A 15,199-nucleotide genomic window follows, 5' to 3' on the forward strand; every position below is an offset into this window, starting at 1 on the left:
GTACATTCCGGGTGTAATGTCATGCGGTTGTTCAACACTTCAGGAGCTTCACATTTGGCTCTGGTGTCTGAAGAGGAGATGGGTCACAAATACTTTCCAGTAGATGTGGAAGCTGTTAGTACAGTATTACAGATGAGTATGGAGATTTGACTGAGAAAGATACCGGATTTACACTACACATCATGTGCCAATGGGTGGTAAAGAAGGTAGTCGAGTTGTCAGTTTTTAGACATTTGTGTTCAGTTCACCTTTCATGTAAACACTACATTCTGAACATATTCAATCCGATGTGTCCATGTAAACGTAGCTACTTTTCTTCATGAATTGAATTCAGGTTTCATGGCATTACACTCCAGAAATATGTACATGTATTGGCTGAATATGCATTTGAAGCAATGGAAATGTACCGGCGATTTGGCTTTAAACTTTAAAATAAAGTTTTGTTTAGCTGTTGAATTTTGATTTTCTGTGCTACATCATAATGAATGTGCAATAGTTATAGTCTCATAGATTTCATAAAGTGAGAACAAGACCGTATCGCAGAAATGTCCTGCGACAAACTAAAAGTCTCATCTGTTAAGTAAGCATTGTGATTTCAGGTCCTCATTGAGATCACTTAACTGCAATCCAAAATGTATATTTTTGTATTACAGCATTTTTCTATCTTAGTTGTCCAATTCAATTTAGGATGTTTTCCTGTACACAAGATATCCCAAAATAATAAGAATTGCAGCAAACTATTATCAGTTTTGTACCGTACCTTTCCCAACAAGACATCTTCAGTCTCTCTCTCTCTCTGTGGTATTTAAAATCTTTAAAGCCTCATTAGAAGTTTGTTGATGCCCCCAAATTGGGCACAAGCCCCTTGATTGAGAAACAATGATCTAACGCACATAAATACAAAAATAAAACTGAACAGATTCCCGAAAGTCAAGATTGTTTGTCAAGAATGGAATTCAAACATGTACAAAAATGTTCACCGGTCAAACAAAGACATCATCTCTACATCGAAGCAGAAAGTACAGCAGACAGATTTACAGAGCAGCGGAGCTGAATGTACAGTACAGCTGTTACAGGCCAGGTGTTACATTCGCATTAAAATGAGTCATTCCACAACATGATCTCAAAGAAACAACACACATTTCCGGCCTACACAAGAGACTCCTCGCCATCCGTGTCCCTCAAACAAACATGATGCCGTCTGCTGGCAGGCGGATACATCACGAGCACATTTGCACAGCTGATAGAAGTGGTTTGTAACAGCTTTGAGACATGGTCGTACCCTCCTGAGCTCATACTCAGAATGACAGCTGGTGTCAAGAACACAGAAAGCAGCATATTCGTCTTTTTTGTCTTTTTCATGCAGATATATCTAGAAAGAGCCACACAGGGAGGTCGTTCCTCCTGTCACTATATCCAAACATTAAGCTCTAAGATCACATGATCCAAGCAACATTTGACACTGGTAATGTACGGCGTCACGACTTGTTTACAGACAGGTTCACTATCACTAAAAGCTTATTCAATTATATTTACAGTGTGAATGAAAAAAACAAAGATGCTTTTAAGAATAATATTCAAAAATAAATAAAGCAAAAGCAAGATAAAGAGGGTCATTTCTGTGTCATTAGCACCACCAGGGCTAAGTTCAGCACCGACCAAATGTTGAACACCCAGTTGTGATGACACAAGAGTTGAACAATGGCAGCTGAGAAGGCCATTCTTTGTGTTCTTTCTTATGAATTTCCGGAGCCTGATGAAATTGGTATAAATACGTGTTGAATACTGCAAAATACTCTACTATCTTAAATTGTTGCGTATACCGAGCTGTAGCAGACACATTTGTAAATTACTTTTGGACCCATTGTGCGAGCTGTCTCTTTAATACCGCGTGGGTTATATAAATGTTGCTACTGATTGGGCTGTTTTTTTTTCGACAGACCCGCCAAACAAGATAAAACATATCTCAAACCCTAGTGTACAATGTTGCGCACTGGTTTAAGGTTGAACATGCTCCAGTTGACAGTGAAACATGCCATTGGCTGAGACAGTTGAAGCACGCCATTGGCCAGATCAATGTTGCATGCCATTGGTTGAGACAGTGAAGCACGCCATTTGTTGCGACAGTGAAGACCGCCATTGCCTGAAACGTTGAAGCACGCCATTGGCCGAGACAGTCCTGCATGCCATTGGCTGAGATATTGTTGCACTCCATTGGCTGAGACAGTGTTGTACACCATTGGCCGAGACAATTTCGCATGCCATTGGATGAGATATTGTTGCACTCCATTGGCTGAGACAGTGAAGCACACCATTTGCCAAGACAGTGTTGCGCTCCATTTGCCGAGAAATAGTGCATGCCATTGGCCGACACAATAGTGCATGCCATTGGCCGACACAATAGTGCATGCCATTGGCAGAGACAATAGTGCATGCCATTGGCAGAGACAATGAAGCACACCATTGGCCAAAACAGTAAAGCACGTCATTGGCCAAGGCAGAGAAGCACGCCATTGGATTGAGGCAGTGGAGCACAACATTGGCCAAGACAATGAAGCATGGCATTGGCCGAGCCAGTGTCGCATGTTGCATGCCATTGGCTGATCAATCAAACAGAGCAATGTTTTGATAGCACCGTGAGGTCACAGCCTTTGCGCTCTTTGGGCTAATCAACCCAAAGAATCCTTAAAATTGTCTTTGCACAGAGCTTTAAGAAAGTACTTTAAAACAAAACAACAACAACAACACACGTCACAAAAGGGGCACCAAACTGAGTTGCATCTGTTTGGTGAAGTAGCCACACAACATTGAGCTCAACCAATAGTGCAAGTCTTTTTTTCAGTCGGGTTTGGTGATGCTGGTGACTCAGAAATGACTTCATCTTCACAATCAAAAAATCTCCAAATAAAACAGACATTTCAAAAGAACCATCACCGTTACATTTCATGAACTATTTCACCTCTCTCCATATAAAATACTCACAAACGATGAGCCGCAACAAAAGCATATACATATTGCATTTCAAGATTGGCAACTTCATATCCACAGAATGACACGGTTTACAGTACAGACTTGATGTTGACTGAAAGTGCTGATGTAAAGAGAGAATGCTGGTACATCAAATGATCACTGGCATATAGAACATCACAGCAGAGAATATTTACTGGACATTTGCTGCCATGTAAGTTCACTTCACATCGATGCACGCTCATGATCAGACGAGTAAATGCGATAAAGTAATCGTGATTGTCGGTCGGTTGTAATGCGGCAAATTTGGTTGGATTAGTAGATTGACATCAAAGATTGTACGTGTAAAGGGTCGGGGGTTAACTGTCCCGTTCCTAGCATACAGTTCACTCCAAAGAAAATTCAGTCATCATTTATTTAAACCCGAATGACTGTCTGGGACACAAAAGATGTTTTTGAGGAGCATCACGAGTAAAGATAAATGCTTATTTTATCTCATTTTTTAGAGCAGCAAGCATCTTTTGCGTTCTACATAAGCGAGTCATACATATTTGGAATAACCAAATATTTTGGAATTAGTGTGAGTAAATGATGACTGAATTGTGTTAGTTTTGGCTGAACTGTTGCTTTTACATGCTCGTATTTCTTTCTCAATCCTCTTTTCTCTCACAGTTAAACATATCAGCCCAAAATGCATTTATAATGTACCTGATAATAAAGTTATGGCATTTAATTGTGCATCAAAGCTTTATAAACATTCTAAGAGATATAAATTATGTTCTAGAATATTCATTTGTATAAATTAATTCATAGATTGTTTTTAATGTTAGATTAAATTAAAACTACCTGAAACACTAAATCTGAATGATTTCACAACTAATAATACTGTATAGCACTGGATGTTTAGAATAGATCCATCAAAGCTATTTTTGTGACCAACAGGCACCAGGGATTCTGGGATAGCTTCTTGTCTCCGTAAAGCAAAAATTAAGTTCCTTAATAATGGATCATTACATTGGATTATTTTAGTAAGCGAAATGGCAAGATTGACAAATTATTCGATTTGTTAACACTGCCTTCACATATTTCCTAAGTCTCTATAATGTTGACATACTCTGTACTTGCGGCTGATTGTAAAAAAATAATGTTTTACAACCTCTCCTAGGTGTAACACTTAATCTCTGTTTTCTTATATAATGTACGTTTGATAAACAACAAAACTATTGGTTTGGCACTTTATGTTTGACATAACAATGAAATGTAACCCGTCTGATATATACCGTACGATTACACGTCATAAAGCAATGTGCTATCACCTGACTTTAAAAAAGTGTATATATGGACGTAGATTTCACAACAAAAGTTCACATTATCTATGGCTCATAACACGATATGAAAAGTTCACTTTAATGTTGGCTGCGACCTCATGTTTGACGTTTATGACAGCTGCGTGAGGCACAACGCCTCTTTTCTGAAAGAAGGAACCATGAAGCGTCGTAAAGGAGAGCTTAAATAGTTGTTGTCGGAAACGATTAATTAGAAAGCCTTCGAATTGTGACGTAACGGGCGAAAAGCGTCCCAAACCCGAATTCTACATTTTCCTCACACGAGTTTAAGATAGGTTTGGCACTATAAATATATCTCATTTAAAACAGAAGAGCGCTAAGTGATGGATGACACCTCCGACCTCTTCCTTTCAACGATATGGGTCATTACATGCTATCCAGAGGTTTCATTTATAATTTATTTCGTCTCTAATTGTGATTGGTTGGACCTACTGCAGGTGAAAAGGACGAGCTTTGTGCACGGACAGGCGAAGGGACGGGCCAATCAGGCGCTCAGGTGGGCAGGTTCAGGTTGACCGTCTCGGCCAGCGGGCTGGACATGCGGATCTGCGAGCTGCTTTTGCTCAGAATGGATAGCTGCGTCCCCCCGTTGACCCCACTGCTTGCTAGCGAAGGGTGACGCTGCTGTTTCAGGTCCACAGCAAAGTACCTGTTCACCGTCCAGCTCCTCCATTTCCTCTTTATCTCCGACTGCACCTTTAGGGAGAAACTTGAAAAGGTCATTTTTTTAATGTACTCAGCTGTAAGGGTTGCACGGGCAGTATTTAAACCAGGCCTGATGCGAATCGTGATGCTTTTGACAATTGGTACTGGACAAATATTCAGATTAATGTAATAAATTCACATCACACCTGGTTGAAACATGGTGTTTAAGTTTATTTGATTCATTAACAGAAACTAAAATCAATAGTTTTTTTGTTCCTGGAAGAAATTGGAGAGACATGCTTTAGCATATTCTACACAAAACCAGGTTTTTCAGAAAAGTGTCAAATTAGTAGAAAGGAAAACATAGTCAGAACTTTTGAACTGCAATTCAAAGCCACAATATGTACATTTGGAGTGCTAGATGGTGCACTTTCGAAACAACAACAAAAGGCAAAGCTAAATGACGTTATAGTAGAGTGGAATTATGGGACGTCGTTTTCACCACCGAGAGGCGTATGGAGATCGCCCATCATGTTCACGGACGAGGTGATTTTATGTCATCGTGATAAATTAGCTTGCAAGAAACGTGACATGTAATGCTATGTTAGCCCGCGATGATAATGGACTTTGTCAATTGATTTGGTAGCGTAGCTAATGCTACACAGTTTTACGTGTTTTAAACAGTCATACGGTCGTCGTTTAATATGTAAACTACGTTTGCTCTTTTTTAGGTTTAAGAGTAATCGTGATCCATAATAACAGAACAACAGATGCTGGATCCCAGATGCTGTATAACCACTCAGCATTTGAGTGTTGCCATAGTTTCTACAACCGGAAACTGAGGGTTGTGTGGAGCAGCAGATATTAAGTTACTGATATGCGACAAGTACAAGGGAAACAAGGGACGGACCATTCTTTTAAATAGCAATTTCTCTGGATTTACACATTCTTGGGAACATTTGGGATAATGTAAGCACACAACTGCATGAAATATATCACACTGCGCAAGTGATTTGGGGATATTTCATTACAAAACTCTTCCATATTGTGGCTTTAAACAAATGATTATCTGATGATTAAAATGTTCTTCGTAAACTTAAAAATGACATAGGCAGTAGGTAAAAACGTTTAGAATTGATTTTGTACACAAAAATAAAATTCAACATTTTAAATTCTACATTAAGTAAAATTTTGTGATCAATATTGACACATCATCACAGACACAGAATAAGACAAAATCTCCTACCTCTCCATTGAGAAAGCAGTACAGCACGGCCACAACAAACCCCTGCAGAGAATTCAAGTGATATAATAAACATCCAGTGATCTCGTATCTTACGTGCATTTTATTAGAGATCATATTTACAATGTTCACCAGAAAATAAATGCAGATACATTTTCAACTCTGGTAAAACTGTAGCACCACTAACAAAATTGAATCAAGTATATTTTTATTCGTATTTTATTTTATTCATATAAAATTCATATTCTACATATACATTATGTACTATGTTAAAATTAATGTAGGCCTACTAGTTTTATCCTTGTAAGTGTACCATTTCAATAATACATGGGAATAAATTGGCCCACATTTTAGTTTATAAAAGTATTTTTTAAGTATACTTAAACTAATTTACAACTGCATTTTTTTATTTGTACTGCAACTACTATATACTACGTGTTTATTTATAACGATGATACTGATAGTTTACTTGCTCAATACTTGTAGCGAATTATTTGCTTTGTGAAAGTACACTTTGAAGTACTGCACTACTACTAGTTGACTAGTTTTTAATTGACTAGTAATCTTTTTACAGTAAGTAATAAGTAACAAAAGTTTCTCTAGGTGAACTTAATATCATGCTTATTGTTTACTAGCCTATTTATATTATGTTTAAGTAATGTGTCCAATATGCCGTATATGCTACTCAATCGAAAGAGTAAACACAACTACAAAGTACACTTCTAGTACTTCTACTTGTACTTAATAATACTTTTACGTATGTCCATTCAAATATTGAGTATAAGTAAGCCAAATATACTTCTGACTTTTGTGTCTCTCATTGTATATGTAAGTGTCATTTTAAGTTCCATTCTGAAAAGTATGAATTAACCTTTTGTTTGTAAGGAACAAAAGCACACAAATACTGGGAAAAAGTGCACTTTTTATATTGTCTGCTGAGCGCCTTAAGGTGCATTCTGGGCCATGGCCTTATCCGCAGCGATTACATGCGATACGCTCTAAGAATTTGCCCAAAATATAATCTTATATGAAATGTAAATATAGAATCAGCAACAGAATAATGATGTGTGTCCATAAAGGAGCCGAATTGATGCTCAGTACCTGAAAAGAGCCCAAGCCCAGCTCAAAGACCAGTCTCTCACGCTTACTGAAGTCCTCAGGTGAGAAGGCAAACACAGTGTAGTGGATTCCAAATAGAGGGATGAGAAGCAGCGTGGAACGTGCCAGACGTCTGTCAACACACAATAAATGACAACGCCAACAACACGTCAACAAACACTTACTGCAAACTTGAACTGAGTTGGTAGACCGCCGTTTATAAAAAACTTGGTCTGGATTTTACAGCAAGTAAAACACACAATACCACACAAGATGACAGAACTGTCAGGGAATGTATACAGCCCGTTTTCTCAGCGGGCATTTAGGGAAATGCACATTTGTGGAGCCACAAATGCACATTGTCACAGCCGAACACACACAGACGCACACACTTACAGTGTGATGGTAGAAAGTTCTGACATCCTGCACGAATGCTGGGCAGCCTGTATCGGCTCACTGAAGCATTTCTGTGCACAGCTGCTAAACATGACAAAGACAACAAACACTCTTTAGGACACAACACACACACGTCTCACTCGCACACATAGACATATAAACGAGTATATACACAGACTCCGACACAAACCTGTGCACACGCAACATGTTATACTTAGCTTAAACATTTTGAGTTATCGTCATCATTCTTAGAATGTTTAAAGGGATAGTTCACCCGATAAAAAAAAAATTGGTCATCATTATAACCGCTTTTGCGCCGACGTCACGCTAACGTCACGGCATTAGCTGGAGGAATGGAAAACTGGAGGCGGCCAATATAAACCAGCACAGATTCGGCTACATAAGGAGTTTAAAATATCATCTTGTTGCTTTTTGCCACAATCGACACACATACAGTCTCCAATTTGAACACGTACCTGCTGCCATTGCCAAACAAAAACACTGACGACAGGTGTAGTTAAATATAATAAAAAACGAGCGGACTGAACAGAAACCATTATCAAAAATGCCCGCGTTTCACGTCATAACACTTAAGATTAAAAAACGATTGTCTTTTGTTGGTGTGGATTATGATTTGGGTATCTGTCTAAAAATATCTCACGTATGCCCAATTCAGAAACTGGGGAACAAGGTTGTTTTTCACGTAGCGTTATCTTCTGAACGCATATGGTATGCTAGCTAACTTTGTTAGTTAAATAACTAGCTAAAAAATTAAAAATGTCCGTCATCTCTTCTTCTTTAGTTGTCACACGTGCATTCGTATAAAGGGAGAGGGAACAGGAATTTGCCTTTCAAAATAAAAGTACGAGAACATTTTTGCAGCGATGTTTTATTTTGAAATGAATTGAGAGCTTTTAATTTGATATTCAAAAGAGTCTGTCGAATGGCTAGACACACTTCTAAAATAGCCGTCATGAAATGGGGTAGGATGAAAAACTAACAGAAACATTGAAACGTTTGCTTATAACGCGGGGCCTCAGCACAAACACCTGAACGATAACAAAGCAAATTCAGCTTTTTTGAAGGTGCTATGCTTCGTCTTGTGTTGTCAAACAGCGACAACTTCGTTGCAGATAAGACAAGCCGGCTTTAAATTCACAAAACTAGGTAGGATAATTGGCTATGTTCTGGCCCGCCATCTAGCGGCGGTTTCGTTTTTTTGGCATAATGCCAAACTTGCTGGCTGACCCCTGCTATGCATGCTTGGTTTCTTTGTCTGGTAGTTGGATCTATTGAGTGAGCGTGTACAGTTCAGCGAGGTTAAAGCAAATCTCTTTAAAAAACTACCGCGGTCCTAGACAGTGTGCGACCTTACATGTTAAAATTGTATCTGATATTTTTCTAGTCATTGTCAAAAAGCAAGCAAACTAACGCGCTACCTAGCATTAGCAATGCGGTCAGGGGGATCCTTCTGCCTCCACCTAAGCTCCGCCCACAAAAACGTGTCACAATGTTACAGAAAAGGCGTCTATTCACGCTCATGTTGTTCAAACCCTGTATATGACTCTTTCTTCAGTGGAACACAAAAGAAGATATTTTGAGAAATGTTCCAGTGGTTTTGTTTCCATACAATGGAAGTCAATGGGGACTAAAGTTGTTATTATTATTATATACAGATTAGAATATCTTCTGTTCTAGAGAGGAAATAAAATCATTGAGGGACATGAGGGTGAATAATGATAAAATAAGTTTAATTTTTAGGTGAACTATCCCTTTAAATGCTCTCTCATTTCTAAGTCGCTTTATGGATGTGTCTGCTAAATGAATAAGTGTAAACAATTACCTGTAGATATAAAGCATATAAATCATGATAATCACAATTTATGTTTATCACTGAGTTTTACAAATATGTAACTCATAAAAAAGTATTTAAAAGTGCTTGTCACATACGTTGTATGTAATCATTTAAAAAGAAGCGTTTTTCCATTTCCTGAAAAACAGTGAATTTGGACATCCTAGGTTTCAGAACGACAGCGATTTGATTAATTTGATGTGTTGTCTACAATGTGTTCTTTCCAGGGTCAAATTAACCCAAAACAATCTTTTTGACTAGTATCCACACAACATAGAGCTAAAATGCTTTGTTTATGTCAGAACATTTGGATGGCAAAAAACGAATTATTATTCGTTCTCCTGATTTAACTTTTTTGTCTCCTGGAACTCCACACATAAAGAATATATAATATATTTCAGTCTTTATCATCTTTGCAGCCAAATCCAAGCCTTACAGCTGCTTTTAACACATCACTGATTTCAGAGCAGACGTAGAGAGCATGTAGACATTTCACACAGAAATCACAGCAACATTATATATTCTTTAAAGATATCTGGCAACACTCACCATATTCCTATCAGATTATCTATAGGATAGTACATTTTCAAAAATTATTGCATAAAATATATTTGCTTCATTTTTTTATATTGTTAAACAATGGTAATCCTAAATTAACCATGTTTTGCTATAGTAAACATAGTTGAGCCGTATTATTTAGTTAATCTCTGGTTATTCAAACAGTCATGGACTGGAAAAAAGGGCCTTTATTATAATAAAACCTTTTTTGGCAGACGATTTTAACCAAAGCGACTTACAGTACATTGCATTACTCTATACATTTGTTTCTAAATATGTGCAAACCCTGGGATTGAACCCATGACCTTGGTGTTTTTATCGCCATTCTCTAACCACTGAGCTACAGGAGAACATTGATCATAAGATTCGGATGCACAATGAATGTTAATGATGAATACTGTAACCGTCATTTAGTTATGGATCACCCATTCCGTATGTAATGGGCAAAATACAAACATAACATATAAAACCATAAACACGGCATGAGAGAGCCAGCCATTGCTTTCATGGGACACACGTATCAGATACAACACATTCTGCTCATGGTACACTGTTGCCATGGCAACTGAGACAAACGTACTCACAGGTAGATGCTGGACTCGTTGCCGCCGATGTCTGGGGACTGCAGCTTCTGCACCAGAATGATAATTATTCCGATGAAGAGCACAAAGTTAATCTGAACCAGGAATAGAAAAGAAAATGTGTCAATCAATACCTCCATTCAGATACAATCATATCATGCACACATTTCATCCAAATACACACACGGAGATGCAGAACTGTGTCACAGCGGTTTTATCTTTTTATAAGTATTTGAGAGTGGTAGACCGTAGTATTTACTAATGTGCAGTAGACTTGTTAATGTAACAATATCAAAATCTCACTGTACGATAATACCTGGGTGTACCATATTTATTGCAATATTTAAAATGACAAATGAGGATGTGGAATGGCTTGATGGCTGGAATACACTACAGAACTTTTAAATCTGAACAGATTTCTTTTTTAAACTAGACATCATACACTTGCAGACCTTTTGAAAGTTTCAGATAGAAACACACTGACTGATCAAATCTGGCAGAGATTGAAAATCTGAGCAAGTGTCTTGTAGTGTATTTTAGCCTTTATCCTATAATCATAACTGTTCCTTAGAGGTATAAGTTATAGTATGATATGGGACAAATGACCTTAAAATCATCCCTTTTATAAAATAAAATAACTATGTTAGGTCCGGAAGACCTATTGATTCATGAAGTCATGTGACTACGATAATATTGAGACAATTTTTGCTATTGCTGTAACATTGTTACATCCCTACTAGTTTACAGTGAACCTTAAGTATACAAGTATTTTCTACAGTTCATAATTTTACTATAAAATATAGTATTTTCATGAATTTACTATTGTATTATACTGAATAGTAATTAACCCTTTCAAAAATGAACCATGGGTTTTTATACAGTTAAGACAAAACAAAAAAAGATTACAGTAGTAAAACCATGGTTACCACAAAATAACCATGGCTTTAAAAACATATAAATACATATATATATAAACCGCAGTTTTGCCATTAGTGATCAATATACCCCAAAAATGGTTCCTACACTTTTACCTTACAAAAGTTTCGTAAGGGGAACACCATTTTGTATGTAGTATAGTAGTTTTACCGTAGCATACACAGATAGACTGTAGTAAATATTTTAATTCATTATAGTATCCTACACTAATTTACTGTATTTTTAATGCGGGAATCCATGACCTTCAGCATTGCATTAGCACTTTTAGATTTACATGAATATATTTATGTATATGTTTCATTGATCTATTTTTCCAATATACACACAAAGCAGGTGTTCAGATTTACCATGATTGATGCCACCACGGGTCCCTTGATCACCCACCAGAGGGCAGTATTATCATTCATGTCCCAGCAGCTACAAAAACACGAGTTGAGTGGTGAATGATGCTTGAGCAAATGCATTGTTTACATTCAGGGTAAAAAGGGATGAAAAACTTAACACACATTTTTATTATGCGTGGAATACTGTATCCCACAATACAATGAATAAAAACGGATGTTTCTGACTATTTATTCCTACAGTGAGTACTGTGAGTGAAATGTTTTATCAAAATGTTCTTATTTCTGCATCTTCAGGTGACATCAACAAACCGTCTTTTTTAACCCATCCCACCATCTGTCATTTAAAGAGACTAAGGGAGTGTACGTCATATAGAAATCCGTTGCAAATATAACTTCATAGTGATAGAGAAAGTTAAAAGTTTATATAATGGCATTTGTGTAGTTTTCTGTTCATCTTTTCTTTTTTGAAGAGCATCAACGTACCCAGAGTCGTCAAAATGTAGCCGCAGAACTGCCCATATGGTCACACAAATAGTGGGTGTTCCTGAATGGGACGCAAAGATGAAATTTGTCAGATATCAAAGCTGTTCTGTTTCGAACATTCATAGCATGTTTTAAAGGTGTCATGAACTGGCCTTTTTTAATTATTTTATACTGTTCTCTAAGGTGTACTTGGGACGTGCACATGGTTTTTACATTAAAAAACATAAAAATCAATAAGTAATAGGCTATTTTGCACACTGGTTTTGAGGCCGACTCAAGAAATGCACAGTTTTTTAAGGCGGGCCGCATTGAAGGAAGTAAACGCCCACTGCTATGATTGGATAACAGTTCCAAAAGACATTTCTGTGTCTGTTTGACAAGCTTGCTAGGTTGCAGCCATCTGTAAACTTGGTTAGACACGTAGGTTACACATAATCAGGACATATAAAGCGATCTCTAACAATGCAAAAGTGACGCATCGTACATATATTTTTACTCACATAAGATTCCGGTCAGATTCAATATTGACGGCACAGCATTGCTTTTTAATCTCAGTCTCTCTGCAAATCCGGCACCGACATGTGCCTTGTTTACAAAGGAATATCCACGGTGAAATGAAGCGAACAAATGCTCAATGTTATACCCACGTGAGCTGGAACATCTTTAAAAGTTAACTGAAACCAGGCAATACTAAAATCAGAATCTGAAAGAAGCCAACAATGTTTCTTTCACAACCAGGTGCTGCACAATATGTTGCATGTTTGTTGCTTGGTCGCCCTAAGTGAAAAATGACAGTGAAAGAAGTCCTCACTTTTGCACATATGACACGGGGTTAGCCGCTCTCGAGAGCCTTTTGCTAACGTGACAGGGATGCCAGGTCTTCACAGAAAAAATAAGCAAATAAAGACAAGACGAAAACAAATATATTTTATAAGACCAAAAAATCTGCAACAGACCATTTATTAAGACCTAAGTGCCGAGGCTTTTTGATCTAAGGCCAAACAACAAGCATAAAAGCGCTTATTAATAACGAACATGGCAAAACTGCAAAAGAGCATATCAGCGGTTTGGTTAAAACTGACGGACAAAACAAATCTTTTAGCCGAAAAATATGTCAATGATCACGAATGTAACTATAAGTCATTCGCGAACCAGTGGGCGGGGCTAGAGAAGTAGTCGTGGATATTCTTCTGTAGAGGCAGTGTTCAACCTGTCAATGACATCATTGATTGGTACATTCCAGGACCTGGTGTCGATAGCAGTTGTCATTTCAGTAACAAAGAAGTCTTCAGTTCTGACACTTGAATACGATGATCTTTTATGTAACAAAAGCTCAGGTTAAAATTGATATCTTAATTCATGACACCTTTAAAAGGAGAGAATGACAAATCACATCATAAACAATCCAGCACAGACGCTCGAATCAACTTTGCATTCATGTCTATTAAAGAAAGCACCGTGACATACCCCATCCGATGATGGTGTACCAGTAGAAGTAACGTCTCTCGGGAAAGAAGGTTTCCACCAACAGTGTGAAGAGGTAGAGCCCCTCGATGAACAGCCAGAAGTAGTTTGACATGACACAGTAATGAAAGAAGACCATCACTGCTTTACAGCCCACCTACAAACACACACAGACTCTACACATTACAACATGCTGCAAAATTATTTCAAGACTTTTGGTCATTCAAAGTGTTAATGAAAAGTTCATTTGAAAAAAGATATACTTTGTTTTTAAAACCAACACAATAAAAAAACACGATCGCATAATAAAAAAGAGTTTGAGAACTTATATAGAAAATATAGTAATCGGTTTTTAAATTTCAAATAAACGTTTTCGGTGCCGTTTTGTTAAAAAACTGCAAATATGCCTTCATGGTTGCATGGCTACTGTTTGGCCATTTTTGTGGCATTATATTTGCTTTTTAATGGGTAATAACCATTTAATAAATAACCATTTCTGTTTTTATTTTTAGTTAAGAAGATTTTGAGTAAATATTAAAACACACCTCTTCAGCGAATACTTGACAGACATATGAAAGAAAAGAAAAAAAACGTACACTAACCCTCTTCTCTCAACAGGTAGTGGTCTAGCTTTTGTTGAAACTAGTAACTTTGTATTAGCACCTAATGTACTATTGCTCTTTTATGACATATCGCTTATTGCTCCCCGAACTCTTTGTAAGTCGCTTTGGATAAAAGTGTCTGCTAAATGACTAAATGTAAATTTAAATATTGTGTGACATAAGTGTTTCATTTCCGCAATGTCCTATATTTAAATGTTTAATATACAATCCGGCTTTTAGAAGGATAGTATTCATTATTTCATCATTTATTCAGCCTCATGTCATGTGTGATTTTCATACATGACATTTCATGATGTCTTCTTTCATCACAGAATTACAAAAGAATATATTTTTAAGAACGTTGGTAACCTAACAACACTGAACCCCCAACTTAACTTCCATTGTATGACCATCACAATACCACCTTCACAACATCTTTTGTGCTGGTCAGGTATCTTATTATCAACTATTAAAAAATGTGTCGAAACTGTTCTGTGTCTTCCAATTCAACAATTATAAGGATTGTTATTTATACACACATATTTTTAGCAACAAACAGTGATGCAAATCTTTCTTCTGTTCGTCTGACTAAATGTTAATTTCTACTCATTTCCATTCTCAATTTTGAGTCGCGGTGTGTCAGAATACCCTGAAGTCTTTATCCATGTTTATCAATTACCCTCC

General features: G+C 37.2%; 1 protein-coding gene across 2 annotated transcripts in view; it reads right to left on the minus strand.

The window, feature by feature from the left end:
- Positions 1-922: 922 nt before the first annotated feature.
- adcyap1r1a (adenylate cyclase activating polypeptide 1a (pituitary) receptor type I) overlaps positions 923-15,199 on the minus strand; it is a gene marked incomplete at its 5' end in the record, with an annotated part of 28,728 nt that continues 14,451 nt past the window's right edge. Inside the window, 7 exons of one of the 2 annotated variants that reach the window (XM_079453434.1) lie at positions 923-5,009; positions 6,205-6,246; positions 7,303-7,432; positions 10,690-10,781; positions 11,970-12,039; positions 12,450-12,510; positions 13,917-14,070. In XM_079453434.1, the coding sequence (XP_079309560.1) occupies positions 4,806-5,009; positions 6,205-6,246; positions 7,303-7,432; positions 10,690-10,781; positions 11,970-12,039; positions 12,450-12,510; positions 13,917-14,070 (753 nt within the window). In that variant the 3' untranslated portion in view covers positions 923-4,805. Of the gene's footprint in view, positions 5,023-6,204; positions 6,247-7,302; positions 7,433-10,689; positions 10,782-11,969; positions 12,040-12,449; positions 12,511-13,916; positions 14,071-15,199 lie in introns of both variants that reach the window. The other variant, XM_079453433.1, reaches the window with a different exon arrangement.

This window comes from Barbatula barbatula (genome assembly GCF_947034865.1).
Source record: "Barbatula barbatula genome assembly, chromosome: 3".
Lineage (NCBI taxonomy): Eukaryota > Metazoa > Chordata > Actinopteri > Cypriniformes > Nemacheilidae > Barbatula > Barbatula barbatula.